The 17,343-nt window shown below is 44.9% G+C and overlaps 3 protein-coding genes across 3 annotated transcripts; all 3 read right to left on the minus strand.

The window, feature by feature from the left end:
• Nucleotides 1–630: 630 nt before the first annotated feature.
• LOC129591535 (uncharacterized) lies at nt 631–5,694 on the minus strand. The gene is made up of 13 exons (XM_055487205.1): nt 5,445–5,694; nt 4,891–5,266; nt 3,777–4,021; nt 3,517–3,672; nt 3,242–3,403; nt 3,111–3,158; nt 2,849–2,965; nt 2,488–2,771; nt 2,349–2,427; nt 1,992–2,245; nt 1,705–1,893; nt 1,585–1,640; nt 631–1,472 (listed from the first exon to the last, which is right to left on the minus strand). The coding sequence occupies exons 2-11, from the start codon at nt 5,256–5,258 to the stop codon at nt 1,723–1,725; spliced, it is 1,884 nt and encodes a 627-aa protein (XP_055343180.1). The 5' UTR covers nt 5,259–5,266; nt 5,445–5,694; the 3' UTR covers nt 631–1,472; nt 1,585–1,640; nt 1,705–1,722.
• An 877-nt stretch (nt 5,695–6,571) lies between these two features.
• Nucleotides 6,572–14,417, minus strand: LOC129591537 (mucin-2-like). The gene is given in 12 exon segments (XM_055487207.1): nt 6,572–8,215; nt 8,285–9,468; nt 9,655–9,919; nt 10,322–10,610; nt 10,749–11,104; nt 11,261–11,379; nt 11,468–11,801; nt 11,804–13,360; nt 13,458–13,536; nt 13,609–13,639; nt 13,733–14,062; nt 14,240–14,417. Coding segments are annotated over 12 exon segments (6,162 nt in total). The 5' UTR covers nt 14,383–14,417; the 3' UTR covers nt 6,572–6,740.
• A 1,066-nt stretch (nt 14,418–15,483) lies between these two features.
• Nucleotides 15,484–16,775, minus strand: LOC129591635 (homeobox protein ceh-9-like). Its single transcript, XM_055487371.1, has 2 exons — nt 16,400–16,775; nt 15,484–15,882 (listed from the first exon to the last, which is right to left on the minus strand). The coding sequence occupies exons 1-2, from the start codon at nt 16,696–16,698 to the stop codon at nt 15,552–15,554; spliced, it is 630 nt and encodes a 209-aa protein (XP_055343346.1). The 5' UTR covers nt 16,699–16,775; the 3' UTR covers nt 15,484–15,551.
• Between the last annotated feature and the right edge of the window lie 568 nt (nt 16,776–17,343).

The following is a 17,343-nucleotide window of genomic DNA, read 5'->3' on the forward strand; positions in this document are numbered from 1 at the left end:
ACTGGTATTTAAAGTTTTACAAGTACTCGTATACTATTACAAATTACAACACGAGCACTTTTAACAAAAGCTTCGGAAACTATCACTCATCAAGCATCAATCGATTATGAAAGTGAATGAACACAACATGATTCATGATGATTATTGCACTGTACTAATTTTTATCAACAGAAATGTAGAATTCTTTCTACATTCTTTCATCTTCGTTTAAGTATTTCGCGATAGTCAGAGGAAAACACATTGATCTTCACAGAGTTACTGTACCTGTATTTGTTAATGAAAAATAATTTAAAACTTCAGGTAAACAGGCATTACCGTATTAGGTATTTTACTATGTTTTAATACAGAACTTCTCTTCGTACTCGTTGTAAATTGGGAATTACTGTACATAAACGGAAAAGTCAGTTAAGCACTCATGTGTCGTGCTGTAAATATGATTATATGAATAAATCATAATTATATTATTCGTAATACCTTAAAACTCCTAGGTGTTTGCCTCTACAGCAGAATCTGTATTAAAGGTCACTTATCAGGATAAAAGCTCCGTCCGTATATATATGTATGTCTGAACTTTAAAAGATAAAAAAAATAAAATGACCAACAAAAACCAGCTAAGGGTCTCGGTTTTTTTCAATTTTATTGCAGGAAATAATAATAACCAAGCACAGAAAATGATGGAGAAAGAAGGAAGGGAGTCAAAACAGTCACAAAATTCGGAAGAGCTTTCAAACAGCAGATGTCAAATCAACATTCCAAGTAAAAAAGACGAGATTTCATTCTCTCACAGTAAACTTCCAGCAAATTCCCGCTAATACCAGAAAACCCCAAGAAACTAAACTAAAATATATAAGAGCACAGTCGATGACGGAATAGCTAGCTCAATGCGGTCGAGAGCCAAAAAAAGGAACAAAATCTATTTCAGCGGGAAAGACAACTCTCATCAACGGTCAGCGGTCGTTCCATTAAATATCCGTCAATAATATTGTGGCATTTGCTCAGCCACGGGAAACCTGTTGCAGCTCACTCGTCCGGTACCACAGCGTTAAACTCTTTTGAAAGAATTCGTTAGAACTTTTTCAAGTAAACAGGCTGAGAAAGTTAGACGCAAAGCGCTCATCAAATAGAAGTATTAAAAGCAAAACGAAAATAACCAATACGAAATTGCTAAAAAGAAGAATACAAAAAAAACATTATCAGAATCAGACGTAGCATAATTCAGCTCAACTTTAGCAAGAAAATATCTTAAGGCAAATTACTACTTTTTTGGTGCCGTTATTGACTGTTCGCGCCCTTCCTCACTCTCGCTTGTTATAATCCTGAGGCTGCTGTTGGTGATAGTATCGAGTCGTATTGGTGTTGGTAGTCTGCGGCTTTCGCTGAATTTTGGCAGTATGATCTCCAAGCTGGATTTCTTGCATGCTCAACAACTGTTCCACGGGTTCACGGGATTTGAACAGGACAAAGCAAAATCGCTGCAATTTTCAATAAGAGTTTAATATACAAATTCATATACCAGGTTCCAGTCCACTTTTGACTGGCATATAATTTTGAAAATCCTTCATGATTGAACGTTTAAAAGCTTACCATATCCTGGGTGTTATAATGGTAACGCAGACGAACATCCTCAACTTCCCCAAAGCCTAAAAATTGTTAAAACACAGTTTAAAATCTGGGCAATTGAGCAAGACAGCAGTAACTGCATACGTCGCATGGTTTCGGCAATCATTGTAGTGGACACCTGACGAGGTAGGTTTTGCATGTAGATCTGCTGATCTTCGGGAACTTTTCAGCATCCTCACGAGCCAGCCGAGGAAATTCGTAATCGCGAGGCGTACCAGGCTGGCGTTGCTGATAGAATGAGCGCGATGCTCCGTTGTTCATATAACCACCACCCTAAACCCACCCAAGCAACAAGATAAGCCTCACAATATTTAGGCGCGAATCAATACCGTGAACTGTAGTACAGCTATTTCAATAAAAAGACAACATACCGAGTTTGTCGGACGATACTGGCTACCACCGTAAGTCATACCCGGACGACTCGGGGCCTGAATCATAACCGGCATCACCTTCTCCGGCTGTTTAACCACAACGGTCTTATCCAGCAATTTGCGCTCGCTAGCTGATTCAGATCGCGGAGTAATGGTAGGACGCGCTGAAGCCTTATTACCAGCCGCGGCCGCCGGCTTCGACACGTTGCGTGCAGCCAAATCCGCCCAGGATTTGGGAGTTGACGATTGGGGTGCTGTAAAAATATTAAAAATCATTCTAAATCTGACAATGTATTACTACAGAGTACAGATGCTCCCTAACTACTTGAAATGGAACATTATTCGAAACTGACATACCATCCGCAACTGCAGCAGGAACCCCATCTTGCTGAATCGCACTTGGTGAAATATTCTGGTCAGATTCTTTTCCCGTAGCCTAAATGAACAACGAAAAACCTATAGCCATAGATCATTCCTACTGTTAGCATTTAATTACCCGATCGGGAGTGTGACTAGACAGACGAGCTTGGTCCACAAAAGGAGAGTCACTACCGCGTGCCGCATCTCCTCCATTGCCTTCCGCGGTGAATGTTTTCGTCTGCGAACTCATTGAAGATGTACGCGAGAGATCCTTGTCCGCATCGTGCAGCAGAGCCCCCTCTACCGCCGATCCACTGCGTCCCATCACTTCCACAGCTGGACTATTTTGTCCGCTGCGCTGATACACTTGCGACGCAACGGACTTCGGTTCGGCCTGTTCCGACACCGCTGATTTCATTCCTGATAAATACAGAGACGCTATTAACGTCACCATGGCACAACTGCTGCGCAGATTGATCAGATAAACCCCACTGTACCTGATTGTCCGCGAGAAATGGCTTCCAGCTCCTCTACTGTGTGGTCATCGCCCCCAACTGGCAGTTCTGCGTCATCCGACGACGATGAGCGAGAATAATCACCGCCCTCATGACCATCTGCAAATTATGCACACGAATAAACGGATAACATCAGCACGCAACTGATATAGAAAGCCAATCTACAAAATTCTACGCCATAGTAACGACATACGCTAAAGACTTTAAAATCTCCAGTACGAAAATAAATATATTCAAGACATACCCATTTTGTGACCACCATCCGCAGCATCACCATCCCCTTCATGAGGCTCTGTAAAACATAAACCCTGATACCATACCACCCCAAAACAAATAATTAAACAGCAGAAAACAAAAATTAAACAGCAGACATACGCTCAGATTCAAAAGCAGAACCCAGTGAACTTGAGCGCGACTGGACCGTCGACGATCCGTCCTGGATATCACGATTCCCCTGTTCAGCCGGTTTACGCTCATCCCCTTCCGCCGAACCCACCAAGACCTGTCCGTCTGCCTGCATCCGGCTTGCATTGTTTGCTGCAAAAGCGAATATGTTATGTTATGTATGACTGCCACGGTGCCACCAAAATAACAATGTACAAATCTTTTTATGAATTTTCCCATTATGATTCCTTACAGATTCCACATACCATTATCAGACTGGCCTCCTTGCACTCCTTGAATATTACGTCCCCCTTGTGCGTAAGAAGTTGGCAAACCCGATTGAAATCCCGCTCCGCTGACATTCTGCTGCTGCACACCGATATGCCCCATATGATGTTGCGGATACCCATACATGATGCCACCTTGTAGAAGAAAATAAGATTTAATAATGACTGGAGATTGTGAATTTTGTGAGTCTACTGCCGGCAGTAGCACCATAATGACATTGTCGGGAGACTAAACATACCATTAACCATGGCCCCACTGACTGGAGGAACAGCGCCATGACTGCCCGGAGAGCGCGCATGCGGCTCATGAGCGACCAAGTTATCTCGCGAACCAGAACTGCTGCTGTCGGTATAATTAGATCCGCTCGGAGATCCCGTCTGTGGCTGCGAGTGAGCAATATTCGGGTTAGGACCGCCAAATCCGTTCGGCAGCTGCATGCCATGATGCATAATGTGGTAGCCAGCGACGAATGTTGAAGTATTTCTACCAGAAAAACAGATTCATAATTTTCAACGTTAACGAGTCTAATAGTCTCCAATATTAATAAAAATCTGCAGTCTATGTGCAACAAATTACCAGACATCCCAGAAAATCGAAAACAACCCCATTTTTAATACTACGGAATCAATTGTGCAAGCGTACATCTACTTCCTCCTCCATTATCCTCACTATCGAAACGGTTGTACTAGTAATGCTAATCCCCTTTGTTATGCTTTTCACATCATTTTTTTGCTGACTAGGGTGAGTGCTCATCTCCTTTCAAAACGGAATTTCAAGACATGTTACATAATACCACGCCGTTAGGCTCTCCTACATGCTGCATACACATCTTTACGATGCCTCCATTATGTAACGATCTCTTATCGCTGTCGCACCATTCATCGATCATAACAATCAGCGGGGTGTCTAGCGTCTAATCCGCACACAATACGAAAAATGCAATGGCAACGATAAGGAAGAGGTGAGACAGAACAGGTGCTCCCCAGAACTATTCGAAGTTCATTTACGTATATACCCAATATAATTTTCCAATTCATGCCTTTATAACACTGTCACAGAATCTACCCATCGTATGTATATTACCGCCATACTGTAGCAAAATCTGTATCAAATTAAAAAAACAGCAACATTCAAAAAGACCAATTTTTGTTTTAAAAAACTGCTAAACCAAATAATCGAGCATAAATCACAAAACTGTTAGGCTTTACTCTAGAACCTTCTAAGGACCGATTTTACGGCTCATTTAACATTTACCGAGTTAAAAATTTGAGTGCCAGCCCTGATTGAATGTTTTATAATTTTATTTGAAACTGTTTTAATACTGGTATAATAACAACAGTCGCCATACTTACGGATGAACGTAGAATCCCGACTGACAGCTCCAAGTCATCTCGCGAGTATTGAAGATCATAGGAATGCAGAAGAGAACGGGCTGCTCCGTCAGCAGCACGTTGCCAGGGACCTGGGGCAGCTGTCCAGCCTGAACGAACTGCGAATGCATGGGAGTGGGGAAGAGGAAGGGCTGATTGCCGGGGGGCGGCAGGCCGATCAGCTGGGCCTGGCCGAATGGGGCGACGGGGACCTGGCCGGGGCTGGGCATGGCCGGGACGCCCACATGGACGGGACGCTGCGGATGGGCGGCCAGCGCCTGATGCTGCGCGATGTACGCCTGTCCGTGACCGTGCATGTTGAATTTCTTATGGTATCCTTCCGGTTGCATCGAGCTAACTGTGGGAGAGACAGATGATATCATCAGACACCGATTACTGACGCTGGCGAACCCAGCAGATGCCTGAAAGATGGCGTAGGCACATGTCTGACGTCATCCCAGATTGCCACCGTTTTTTGGCCCTGATGGGCACGGGGCCACGTCGTGTTATCAGTGGGATGAATTAATTATACTTACTTCATGGAGATATGGCAGCAAAACGGCAGCGGGCGTGAGGAGAGATCCAGCGCGTGCATCAAGACAGGATCGACTAGCGCTGGATCGCGGAGCATTCAGATCTTTCTTAACTTAGGCATTAAGATATGGAAACCATAATAGAAACTAAATACACATGGTTAAACTATGTACATTATGAAAATGATTTCCACGAGAGAAAAAAAAACAAACGCTGCCCGCACCAGGAAGTCAAAAATGTCTAACGAAATGATACATCGTTCAATCCGTGATAAGGCAAGTTGGATTATGATTTATCCGCCGCGATCTTTGGCAAGTGGTGCAAGGCGCTGTAAATCCTCACCACTGGAAAATGCGCAGCGCCTGATAACTCGTTAGCGGTGCACACCGTGTACAGGAAATAGTGGGTGCATCACCGTATTTCCAAAAGCTTCGAATTTAAGGCTCAACCAATTATACGCAAACCAGCAAACTTTGTAGCGGCTTGACTCATAGCTCCTTGATCCTCTGCACTCCGGTGCGTCTTCCCACAAAAGTCCACTGTGTGTGGATTTTCCACATGCGTGTGTTTTAATGCCTGTTATTGACATTGCTCTCTAATACTACCAATTTTTCACTTTGAGTTTTTGAAGCTGGTGCAACACAGATTTTTTTTAAGAATTAGGAACAGAATTAGAAAAACTACGAGTACTGTATAATCTGAGGTGTGATAATAGCAGTAGTTGGTAAGTAAATGCCGTATTTGCGCATAATAATTATTATTTTTTGCTGCTCGTAATGCTTGCCCAGTATTTTGCTATCTCGTTAATTTTTGCATCTAATAATTATTTAAAATCTTTGACATATCACATTTAATCACGACCCTGCCCAAATTAAAATCTATGTGTTCAATGTGTTGTGCAGTAATATTTATAAAATTTTATGTAATTATGTAGTAATAACTTTTAGCAGTATACATCTATGTACTGTTCATAGGCATCTTGTACAGAGTATTTATGTAAGTACCTTGCTTGTACGAGTAGTTTGGGTTTTGACATTCTATCTCGAAGGCATAAGTGCTCCCAACAGTTTTGGCTTACAAATTATAGTAAAACCGATTATTTACTGAAATTTTTTTGTGTGACGTCCACCGTCGTGATCATCATGCTGAAACTTTATTAATATCCAACAACAAACAGTTACTACGGTATAAACTGTAACAAACTCTAAGTACATAAAACTCTCTGCCATAAACTCTTCATCCACGAAACGGAAAATTTCTTTAACAAGGAAAGCTGTTTGGACTGTGTGAAGTATACGTTAATTCAACTTCTTTGGAATGGACATGTGAATTATGGAAGGACCATCGACGCGCTCCATGACCCCGTCGGCATCATCGCCGCTGCCGGATATCGGCGTGATCGGTACGCTACCGTTGGATGGACTATCTGGCAAGTTGACTGCCCCAGTCGAAGAGGTAACGACCACGGTGGTGGTCTCGCCGGTCACGCCGCCTTCGGATCCACTAGTCACTTGGGAAGTGGTGACCTCAGATACCGGCGTCGTGGAATCGGTACCGCCAATAGTCGATGCACTCTCTGCGGCCGTTGTACTTTCGCTGGTCGGTGTTGTGGAGGTGGGCTCCAGGAAAACGGTGGCTGAAACCTCGGTTGACGACATGGTTACTGGTACCGGGGTTTCCGTCCCACTCGTGGAGGTGGGGTCGGTTGGTGCACCTGTCGGCACTTCGGGGTTAACTGAGTGATCTGTGCTGGAAACCTGGGTCGTAGTATAGACAGCTGTTGTTTCAGCAGTTGGTGTTTCGGTGGTAACAGCGGCTGTTGCAACGGTTGTCTCATCCTGAACTGGTAGCGACGTAAACGTCACCGCCTCAGATGTGGCTGCGTCAGGTATGGTTGTTACTTCTGCATTAGTTGTGGTCACTGGAGAGGAGCTGTCTTGAGCGGCGGTGGAGGTGGAGGGAGATTCCGTGCTCGTAGAATCCTGAACTGCCGATGTTGTTGAAAACGTACTATCGGTAGCCGCGCTGGTCGTGGTGACTTCAACGACTGAACCGGAAGTTGTGCTAGCCGCCGCGTCCGTTGTCGTGACCTCTACAGGTGCTGTGCTCGTAACGGTAACTTCACTGGTGGCGACATCGGAAACTGACGTAGTTTGAGGAACTTCCGTTGCTGTGCTTGCAAGGGTGGTTTCTTCGACCGGTAATGCAGTAGATGTGCCTTCGGTAACCGGGTTGCTTGTGGTGTCACCTTCGGTCACGCCTGAAGTAGTCGTAACAGTTGCGGCCTCCGATGCGGTTACTGCAGCTTCGGTTGTCACTTCCGGAGCGATGGTTGTTCCGGAAGAGGTGACCTCTTCAACTACTAGGGTCGTCACCTCGACAGGCGAACTGGTTGTCGACAAGTCGTCGACCGGTGAAGAAGTGGTAACTTCCACAGTGGTAGGAGCAACGGTAGTATCTTGAGACGAACCAGAAGTTGGGGTCGAATCTTCGGTTATCGGTGGATTCCCTTCAGTGGAGGTACCGGAATTCGTCGTATCCGAATTCGATACACTGGAGGTGGCCTCGGTAACGGGGGCTGCTGTTTCCGAGACGGGAATTTCTGTTGAACTTGGCTGCACTGCAGTGGAGGAATCAGTACTCACAGGACCAGCAGTAGTAGTAACCGCTTCAGTCGATGAGGTTTCTTCGGATGGGAGTGTAAATGTGAACGCGTCCGTAGTAGTTGCCGTGGTGGTTGAATCGGAACTTCCCGAAACTACGGGTGTGCTTCCTGTTATACAATTTTTTTTATAGAAAAACCTGCACAAAACGTTATGGATAGTAAGTCATATTGAAATACCTTCGGTGCTTGTTGCAACGGTGGTGGCAGGTTCGGTAACAGGTGCAGCGGTAGTCGGTACTTCGGTGGATGCCGGCTCGGTCACATTTGCAGCTGTAGATGGCGCTTCGGTGCTAGCCTGTTCGGTCGTTGGCGATTCGGTGGTAGGTGATTCGGTAGTTGGTAATTCGGTGGTTGCCGGCTCGGTCACATTTGCAGTTGTAGATTGCGCTTCGGTGGTAGCCGGTTCGGTAGTGGGTGCCTCGGTGGTAGGTGATTCGGTAGTTGGGGATTCTGTTGTAGAAGATTCGGTAGTTGGGGCGTCGGTACTAGCCGGTTCGGTAACGTTTGCAACTGAAATTGGTGCTTCGGTGGTAGCCGATTCGGTAGTGGGTGTCTCGGTGGTAGGTGATTCGGTAGTTGGGGATTCTGTTGTAGAAGATTCGGTAGTTGGGGCGTCGGTACTAGCCGGTTCGGTAACGTTTGCAACTGTAATTGGCAGTTCGGTAGTAGCCGGTTCGGTAACATGTGCAGCAGCTGTAGATGGCGCTTCGGTAGTAGCTGGTTCAGTAGTTGGTAATTCGGTGCTAGCCGGTTCGGTAACGTTTGCAACTGTAGTGGTTGCTTCGGTGGTAGCCGGTTCCGTGGATGGTGCTTTGGTGGTAGCCGGCTCGGTAGTTGGGGCTTCGGTACTAGCCGGTTCGGTAGTGAGTGCCTCGGTAGTAGCCGGTTCAGTAGTTGGTAATTCGGTGCTAGCCGGTTCGGTAACGTTTGCAGCTGTAGTTGGTGCTTCAGTGGTAGCCGGTTCCGTGGTTGGTGCTTCGGTACTTGTTGGTTCGGTGACGTTTGCAACTGTAGTGGGTGCTGCGGTAGTAGCTGGTTCAGTAGTTGGCAATTCGGTGCTAGCCGGTTCGGTAACGTTTGCAGCTGTAGTTGGTGCCTCGGTAATTGCCGGTTCCGTAGTCGGTGCTTCGGTGCTAGCCGGATCGGTAACATCTGTGCCGGTAGTCGTTGGTTTGGTGCTGGCTGGGGAAGTGTGCGTGACGGTAGTGGGGTCGGAAACTGGCACGGCGGTAGTCGTGGGTTTTGTCGAGGCCACTGGATGCAGTATATCATTCGGCATACACATTCGCAAATTCGCCACAAATGTGTGGTTTGGTGGGCAGTGTTTCAGGTGTGAAGTCCCATTTATGCATTCGTAATAACTATCAAATTAAACATGTTTTTTAGTTTTCATCTAAGAAGAAAATATCCAGATCCTCAATGCTTAAGCAAAACATAGTGCAGAGGATATCATGCAGTTAGTTAAGGCCACAGGGATATAACAGCAACAGGCTGGGAGAAATTTTGCGGAAAATATAATATAAATATTCATAGTACGATTGACTTACTCTCCGTCCGCAACGGGATGGTTGAACTTTCCATTGGGTCTGGGGCACTTAAAATGGGGCTTATGGCCGAAACCGGCACCGCATGGCACATCTTGCGGCCAATCGCAGACCTTCTTCGCCTCACTCCACAGCAGATTACCGGGACATAGTAAGTGATAGGAGCGGAAATTGACGCACTGGTAGAAGCGCCGGCAGCTCTGTGGATCCGGGAAGTAGCCATGCCGGCGAGGACAAATAAATTTGCGTGATCGGGGCTGATGGCTTCCTGTAAGACAAACTCATTCATGTTGACACTGGCCATCTGACCTATCACACTGACATAACTATGACATGACCCGGAAGCAGCATCATCGCTTCCGCAACAGTTTTTCATGCTATTTTGTCAAGGGTCAAGCATAAAATGTATACTATATGTTTAAAGTATACCTAATAATTACCTATTCATATTTCGCTTAATATAATAATATTATTTTACATTATTATTTTGTGTAGTATTAATTTTCGTTATATATGTGTTACTTATTGAATGCTAATTTGCTATATATATTTATTTTACTTATCGGGTATTTTAAAATGCATTATTATTATTTTCATTTGCTGTGTGTTTATTGATAATTAATAATAAATAAACAGTTAATAGATATTAAGATCGATTGTAATTACTGACCTTGGCAATTGACGTGTTGTTCGTTTTCGCATTTTCGCTTTTCCTTATCGTAGAGTGTTCCTTGACCACAGGTTCGCAGACGCGGATGCCAGTTCTCGCAGTGATAGAACTTGGAGCAATCAAAGGGATGCCCAAAAATGCCGTTTTCTGTTGGGCACTTAAAATCCGGATCCCGACGGGCGGGTGCATCGGTAGTCGCCACCAAAGGCGGAACTGGATCATCATGGTGATTAGCGGGAAGAATGACCTTTCCGTCCACGCACTTGCCACCACGAGCCCATTCACAACGCTATAACAGAATAAATTTTTCGTACAAGTTTAACATTTAACCAGCAAAAAATATATACAGTACTCTGTTCCACAGCAATAAATCATTCTCGAAAGTAAAACTACAAACACATAACATTTTTTTATAATATAAGCACACCTGTTCAGTGAAGTTGAAGAAAAGCGGCTTGGGGCACGATTGCAAGAAGGCGATTTGTCCATCACCGCAACTCCAGAACAACGTACAGTCGCTTTCGTGTGCATATAATCCCTGCGCTTCTGGGCATACAAAATCCTTATCGTCAATCTCGTTGTGGAGGGATCGTTTGGGGCGCAACAACTGGTTATTCACAACTGGTGCCCAGGGATACTGAACTTGTTGACCAGCGGTCAGTTGGCCGTGTCCAGGTCGAGCCTCTTTCTGTGGAGAAAACATCTGGGGATTGGTCGGTGCACGTGGACGGGTGATGACCTCGCGTTCTACCTCGTCAGCACTGTTTCCGACTTGCGAGCTCGCTAATGATAAAAAACTTCGCTTTAAATGTAAGTAACTCAGAACTGAAAACACGTACATGCTGTGAAAATGTGTTTTTGTTAAGAAATGCAGTTATTTGTATTTTGTTGTAATTCGTGCTTTGATGGTAATTACAGTATTAGCATCAAATCACTTACGCATAATCATACGACATCCCACGCCTGTATCCCAGCTGGCGGAACATTCTTTCTTCGTTTCATCGAATACGGAGCCGGATGGGCAGTGTGTACGATACCAGCCGCCGCCGGGCATACAACTAGAGTAATCGAAAACAGTGGATAAAATTATGTGGAACCAAAGATTATGTTGAATTTTTTTTAAAATACGTATTTGTAATTACTTACGTAATGTAAGCACTGCAGTCATTAGGATCGGCATAAACTCCTTGTGACCCTTTGGGACAGCGGAAGGATACTGGCTGGCGGAGCTGCTCCGATTTCAGATATCCCACCGGTGGCGCTGCGGTACTGTTGTGAGACCGGTTGGTTACGACAATCGTGGTCATAATGTTATTGGTTACGTACACTGTCGTCCCCGAGTCCGGGTGTTGAATGACCGTGGTGTCCGCGGGATAGGCTGCAGCAGGAGGAACGTAATTTGCGGGAGGAACATTGGACGGTGCTCCGTAACTATTGTCCCCAGGTGCGTATGTACTGGCTACCGGTGCCGCGGTTGTTGCTCCCCATTATTATAGGCAGAAGTAGTCTCACTGGATCCAGACCACGGGAACATTGTGGGAATGGTAGGATACGTCGCGAATGTGTTATACGGGCTGAACGTTCCATAGGTATTGTACGGGCTGAATGTCGACCCACCCGGAGCAACGGTGGTGGCGTCGTAACCACTTCCGGCTCCAGAGGTCACTGTCGTGTGATCGTTATAAACCGGTTGTGCAGTAGTAACAACAGCGCTATCATAACCTGGTTGACCATTAGGGTAGGATGCAGCCGGCGTCGGTGTCTGGTTACCACCGGTCTCAAAAGATGGACCATTATTGTCACGGGGATACTGGTTAGCGGGCATGGAGTTGACTGGGACATTGCTTCCGCCATACGAAGGTTGTGGTTGCGGGTTACTTCCTCCATTCGCCGGATAGGTGGGTGCAACTGAAGTCTCGCCATATGTATTACTAGCCGGTGGTGCATTATAAGCCGGGGTCACGGTGGTTTCACTGGCATAAGAAGGATTGTTTGCCGGGTATGCAGCGTTTCCGGGTGCGCTTCCTCCATAACCATTTTGAGGAACAGACGTCGGACCGGATGTCGATGCCGTGGGATCGCCGTAACCGTTCTGTGCCGGTACATTGCCTCCATAAACAGGTGCAGCCGGTGTCGCGGCCGGGTTACCATACCCCGGATTAACCGTCGGGTTGGCATTGTTATTGTAGTCTGGATTAGCTGGAGGATATCCGTTTTGTCCAGGTAATGCGTTCCCGCCATATTCATTTGGAGCAGGAGTCGGACTGTATGCTACAGTAGGTGATGGTGTCGCTTGGTCTCCATATCCGCCTGGCGCGGGGCCGCCACCATAACTTCCGGTGGTGGCGACTGGGTTACCGTACACTGGCGTAACTGTAGTAACTAGATTGCCGTCATAAACCGGATTTACTGGAGGGTAACCGTTTTGACCAGGTGCTGCGCCGTTACCGTATCCACTCGGTGTTACCGTGGTTGCTGCGACCGTGGGATTGTAAGCGCCATCGACCGCTCCTCCTGGATAACCGGGATTTCCCGCTCCAGTTCCAGCACTTGGAGTAGGCACTGGTACACTGGTCGTTCCCGATACTCCTCCATACACGCCTGGGTTCAGGATGCCGGTATTATCACCAGGGGCACCGTATTGGTTAACTGGGTAGAGATTGTTAGTTCCGGGTGCAGGATATGGATTCGGAGCCGAGGTCACCGTCACCGGCCCGTACGGCTGCGGTATAGCAGTTGTGGGTTGCGTGGGATTGGCGGCGTCGTAACCAGGTACTGGTGCGGGGTTACCGGCATTGTAACCAGGTACTGGTGCGGGGTTACCGGCGTCGTAACCAGGTACTGGTGCGGGGTTACCGGAATTGTAACCAGGTACTGGTGCGGGGTTACCGGCATTGTAACCAGGTACGGGTGCTGGGTTACCGGCATTGTAACCAGGTACTGGTGCGGGGTTACCGGCATTGTAACCAGGTACTGCAGGATTAACGGCAGCGCTTCCAGGTACAGCCGCACCGTTTGTGGCCCCTGGGTTGGGATTTCCTGAAAAAAAACAAAAATTGTGCAATCAAAATAAATCAGTATGCACTATTAAAATATTGATTTTCAAGGTTTTAAATATTAAACATAATGTAAGTACCTCCAGTTGTTTTGCACGTGGACTCCGTGGGATATGCGCAGTATTTCTTAGTGTCATCATAAACCAATCCTTGCCAACACTAAAGCATGTAAAAGAAGACGGATAAATGAGCAATCGGTAAATCAAGCCGCACTTTGCAATGATAGTTTACCTGCATGTGTGTGTAATCGCATTTCCAGCATCTGTAATATTGTAAAATGTTGTTTGAATTTGTATTAGTACAAAAAATTTGCAAATTTAATTAGATTTCACAAATTCTTGCAATTGGTACGTACTCGTAATAAGCGCTGCAGTTCTGCGGATCGGGGGATGGTCCATCTGGTCGCAAACACGGATTTGGATACTGAGGTGAGGAAGGGCATGCGGCACCGCTATTCCCATTATTATCCGTGGATGTGTACGATTGGAACTTCAAGCGTGGCCATTTGCGGTCAAACAACTTAGCCGGCGACACGGGTGCACCCTTTTTGTATTGGCCATACGTGGGATTCTGTGGATTACCATTGGGACACGGTACCGCGCTGGCCCAGTTGCATGCCTTGATTTTGTCATCAAAATACAGTCCTTCGTTACAGTACTGAATTGTCCATGCGTAATCCCAGCAGCTGAAAAATTGTGTGATAATTATTATTCTAGTGTAAATCAGTAAATGTAATTAAATTAAAAACATAAGAATAAACTTAAAATTACGCACATGTTCGGCACAAAGCATGCCGAAGATTACTAAAAAAGATTATATATAAATTTATTATTACTAAAACACATAAAATTTGAATACTTACTTATAAAACGCGGAACAATTATCCGGATTGGCAAATTGACCTTTCGCCGTAGGACAGACGAAATCCGCCGTATACTGTGCACCAGCTAGTGTTATCACACCGACAACCAACGCACAAGACGAAACAGCTACAAAGTGAAACATTTTCAAATGTAGTTTCTCATTCGCAGAAAAAAATATAGAAATGAACAGATAATGAAAACAAACCATTACCTGGCGATCTTTTATATGGGTTAAATTTTGCGAGTTAGCGGCGGCGTTTTCCGTAAACAATCGAGAGGAATATTAAGAGCTTCCTTATTGACCACACAGCGGCACAACCGCGACGATAGCGAGCACATTGGGCGACGGTCTAACATCCGCAAACTCGGCAGTGTTTTGCGGAAAAATCATCCCTGTTCAGGTATAAAGACCTTGCATAAATTGACTAATAGTGACGTATACAATTTTGTACTAACAACTCAACCGTACGTATTGTACTAACAACCCAGGTACTTGCACATGCGATTCATACGTATGTTTTCGTCAGCGTTTACTGTGATATGATACTTCCAAATACCGCAAACATATCGCAGATTATGTACAGGATGCAGTACATAATCAAATATACGTTTCATTATGGTATTATTAATGTACTAACTAAACGGCTTGCTGTAGCAGTACCAACAACTAGTACTGTACGAGTGTGACACAGAAAAAAATGCTATTCACATATTTGCATAGGAAATCGTATAATATACGATGGCTCATCAATCTCCCGCCTAACCTGTGGGTCAAACGGAAGGAAAGCTGCAAATGTATATCAACAGACACACTTGAGGATTTGGGTGTTAAGTAAATGGCCGAGGTTGCTGTTTGCATGCACGTGGTGTACGCGACTATCGGGCATGCATACGACGACAACATGCACGTGCAGTACAGGAAACCACAAATCTGCACTTCAGAATGCTGCTTCCATTTTGTAATTTTATTTACGATTTAATACAATAGTTAATTTAATTAAATAGTTACTTATCTGGCCGAAAAAAAAATTCTGCAGCAATGCCGTTGCGCCTATTTTCCATCATTAATGCACAAGTAAGTACAGGTACAATATTACAGTATGGGCACAACTACAGGTATATGAAATATAGATACTATATATTGTACGTATGTATTCTTTAACTGCAGTGTAAAACAAGTACAATTATGTGCTGGCCTGCCTGGCCATGAAATTTTTGACTCAGTATATTTATTTAGCGCCCCAATTATTTTAGGCCTAAATCGTGTAATTTTACAGGTTCTGTTGCATTTCAAGCTCCCATCGGCCATAGTTAACAGTAAAAGTACGGTGGAAAATTAGCCAAGACCCGTGGATTAATGCGAAAAGCGATGCCATTCATAATAGCACTGATTTCCGACGAGCGTTGTACGACTTGGAGAGCTGGAGCCGGAAGAGCGACATCGCTGCCGCAGTTAGACGTGGTGCGGCTGGCATCGATCTTCGTGGAGTTTCCGATGTCGGACTCGCTTCCACTGGATCCTGATTGGAAAAGCGGCACAGCCGGACAGCCGTTCTGGTGATGGACCGCGTGTTCACGCAGCTGCTCAGCCCGACTAGCGAATGTCGTCTGGCGCTTCCATTTTGTCCGGCGGTTTTGAAACCTTCAAAAGCATGAAAGCGAAAAGGAGAAAAACAGTCGGCCTGACACGCATAGTGTGGAACGGGTTAAATAAAATACCATCTCAGACAGTAATTTATGATATTTTCATGTTTTCTATACATGCCATAAGGTTTTCTTATAAGACATCATTAGATTAAGGTCCCTGTATGTGTTAACTGCAAATTTGCGTAGTAATTACAATTTTCTGTTTAATCAAACTCAAAAAATATGCCTGGAAATGCCAGTTTTAATACAATGTTTTCAAATTTTGCGTATATTTATTCAGGGAACGTGCGCGTATTTTTATTTGCACTTTAAGCAAAATATTTAATACTTTGAAAAGCACTTTGAAAAGAAAAAGTCATGTAGAGTACTGTGCAGATATGTACAACTGTATCTGTCAGTAAGATCTGTTATAGATATTGCATACATGCGACAAACGTGTACAGCTGCAGAAATTAAGATTTATGGTGTGTGCATATCAACAATAAAGACGCTGCACCAGAAGATGCACTTACCAGCATTTAACCTGAGCTTCAGAAAGACACAAAATTTCCGCCACCTGACTGCGATCCGATAAGGTCAGATACTTCTGGCAGCGAAATTTGGATTCCAGATATGTCAACTGGGATCGAGAAAACGCTGTGCGTCGTCTCCGCTGCAGCCGCATTTTACGCTTTCTGGGATGACCTTTCTTCAGTTCCTGCACCGACTGGGCAGGATCATCTCGTTCTGTAACACCTTCTACTGGCTGCTCAGACAATTCAAGTAAATCGCGTATCATAAAGGACTTCTTACTACAGTTAAAATCCGCCATTGTTAAAAGGTCACCACGAATTACACGCAAATGTACGCATGTATACCCAGCGATCTCTTGGTTGCTCCCATACTGGTTTGTTTCTTATAAATGCTTCTTTTACATTTTCACTCTCTAATGCCCGAAGGATGTTGGTAATTGTTTCGTTTTGACCATTAGAGACTGACGCTGAAATGTGCAAATTAGTGATCTTTCAGCTGTATTCATTTGCGCCTGTTCAAGAGGCCAGTGCCGGATCAGTGGTATCATCAGCCAGAAATCCTTCTAATTTCGGGATCGATTACAAGTCAATTATGCAAAACGGTGTGATTTCAATAAGTCGAATTTGAAGAGCAAATGCGACCGATAAAAGCAGCGCTAACCAGCCGTAAACGAACGTTACGCGAATAATCAAAAGCACCGCGTTCTGCTACGCGCATAGTGGTGCGTATGAATTGCTTGATACAGCTGCTGTACGATTACATACAATGTCATAACGATCCTATCGGTTTATAAAATTATGGTCACAGAAGTGTAAAGTTTACTGTTTTTAATATTCTTGATTCCAGTGGGTAAATCGAAAAGCAGTAAATAACTTATCCGAAATTAAAGTACAACTGTTAGCCAGAGATTTATTTGGATGCGGTCTACATATATGTATAAGCT

Source organism: Paramacrobiotus metropolitanus, unplaced genomic scaffold (genome assembly GCF_019649055.1).
Source record: "Paramacrobiotus metropolitanus isolate TYO unplaced genomic scaffold, Prichtersi_v1.0 Parri_scaffold0000047, whole genome shotgun sequence".
Lineage (NCBI taxonomy): Eukaryota > Metazoa > Tardigrada > Eutardigrada > Parachela > Macrobiotidae > Paramacrobiotus > Paramacrobiotus metropolitanus.